At 26.6% G+C, this 1,106-nt stretch overlaps 2 protein-coding genes across 2 annotated transcripts; one reads left to right on the top strand and one right to left on the bottom strand. All coding sequences in view use genetic code 6, as the record gives it.

The window, feature by feature from the left end:
* Positions 1 to 175: 175 nt before the first annotated feature.
* On the top strand, positions 176 to 442 carry TTHERM_002653502 (transmembrane protein, putative; the record flags this gene model as incomplete). The annotated part of the gene is made up of 1 exon (XM_012795141.1): positions 176 to 442. A coding segment is annotated over one exon (267 nt), but the record flags the coding sequence as incomplete, so codon positions are not given.
* A 102-nt stretch (positions 443 to 544) lies between these two features.
* TTHERM_002653501 (transmembrane protein, putative) lies at positions 545 to 1,020 on the bottom strand (the record flags this gene model as incomplete). Its single annotated transcript, XM_012795140.1, has 2 exons — positions 545 to 815; positions 980 to 1,020. The coding sequence occupies 2 exons, from the start codon at positions 1,018 to 1,020 to the stop codon at positions 545 to 547; spliced, it is 312 nt and encodes a 103-aa protein (XP_012650594.1).
* Positions 1,021 to 1,106: the final 86 nt, after the last annotated feature.

The following is a 1,106-nucleotide window of genomic DNA, read 5'->3' as shown; positions in this document are numbered from 1 at the left end:
CTTATGAGTGCATTCCATGCATAGATTCATCAGGTTAGGCATATATATATTTTTCTTCATTAATTGTAGGATGTTTATATATTATATTTGGAGTTAAAGCAGCTCGCCAGATGACTTTAATAAAAGCCTAGAGTTATTATCTTAGAATGGTTGGATTAGCAAGTATTGGGAACAGTGAATCAACTGATAAATCTGACATTTATTTAAAATTTTATATGCATTTTATTTAAATTAGTTCAATAGCTTATCAGATTTACCAGCCTTAGTTTTTGAAAATATTGTAATTAGGAATTGGTACCCCAATTGATTTTTTGAAATTTTCTGCTGATTGCAGAAGTATTTTTACTGAAGAATTTTTACCTCATGCATATGGTAGAATCATTTGGTCATAGATAATATCAGTAAGCTATTTCCTGTTGCTAACTACTATTTACTATTTCTTGTATCTGGCTAAATATTTTAAGAGATTTGAAAAGAGCTTAATTGTTACAGGCTTAATTTTTATATTTTTATTTTTATAACCTAACATCATCTCTGGGCTAGTTCAGATTATATCTTGTAGAGATATTGGAGGAATTTAGTATCTAACTGCAGATGTTACTTTAAAATGCTACACTATGGAATACTACTCTTATATATTAATCTTATTTTTACCTTTATTTTTGATATGGGCAATAATAATTCCTTTAATTGGGATTATTGTACTAAAGAAGAAAGTTAGAATTCTTAACTATTGCTCAGTTAGGCTATCATACGGTTTACTATACTCAGAATATAAGAAGCAAACATATTATTGGGAATTTGTAAAGATAAACCTTAAATTAATAATCATATTTATCAGTAACTTTTATAGTTAGCAAATTTAATTTAAAAACACTCTTTGCACAATGATTTTGTTTTGCTACTTAATGCTTTCTATTTTTAAAGCTCCTTACATAAATGTAAATTTTAATCGTACAGATTAATACTTATGTATTACACTGATTATCTGTCTTTAATTGAATCTTTTAGTAAACACATCAGAAAACGACATATAGTTTTAGATTTGCTCATTTTTGCTTTATGCTCTACATTACTTATTTTCCAGCTTTCTATAATATAAAGTT

The sequence above is a fragment of the Tetrahymena thermophila genome (genome assembly GCF_000189635.1).
Source record: "Tetrahymena thermophila SB210 genomic scaffold scf_8255593, whole genome shotgun sequence".
Classification (NCBI taxonomy): domain Eukaryota; phylum Ciliophora; class Oligohymenophorea; order Hymenostomatida; family Tetrahymenidae; genus Tetrahymena; species Tetrahymena thermophila.
The sequence above is the reverse complement of the archived record's forward strand: the minus strand, read 5'-3'. Positions and strand labels throughout refer to the sequence as shown.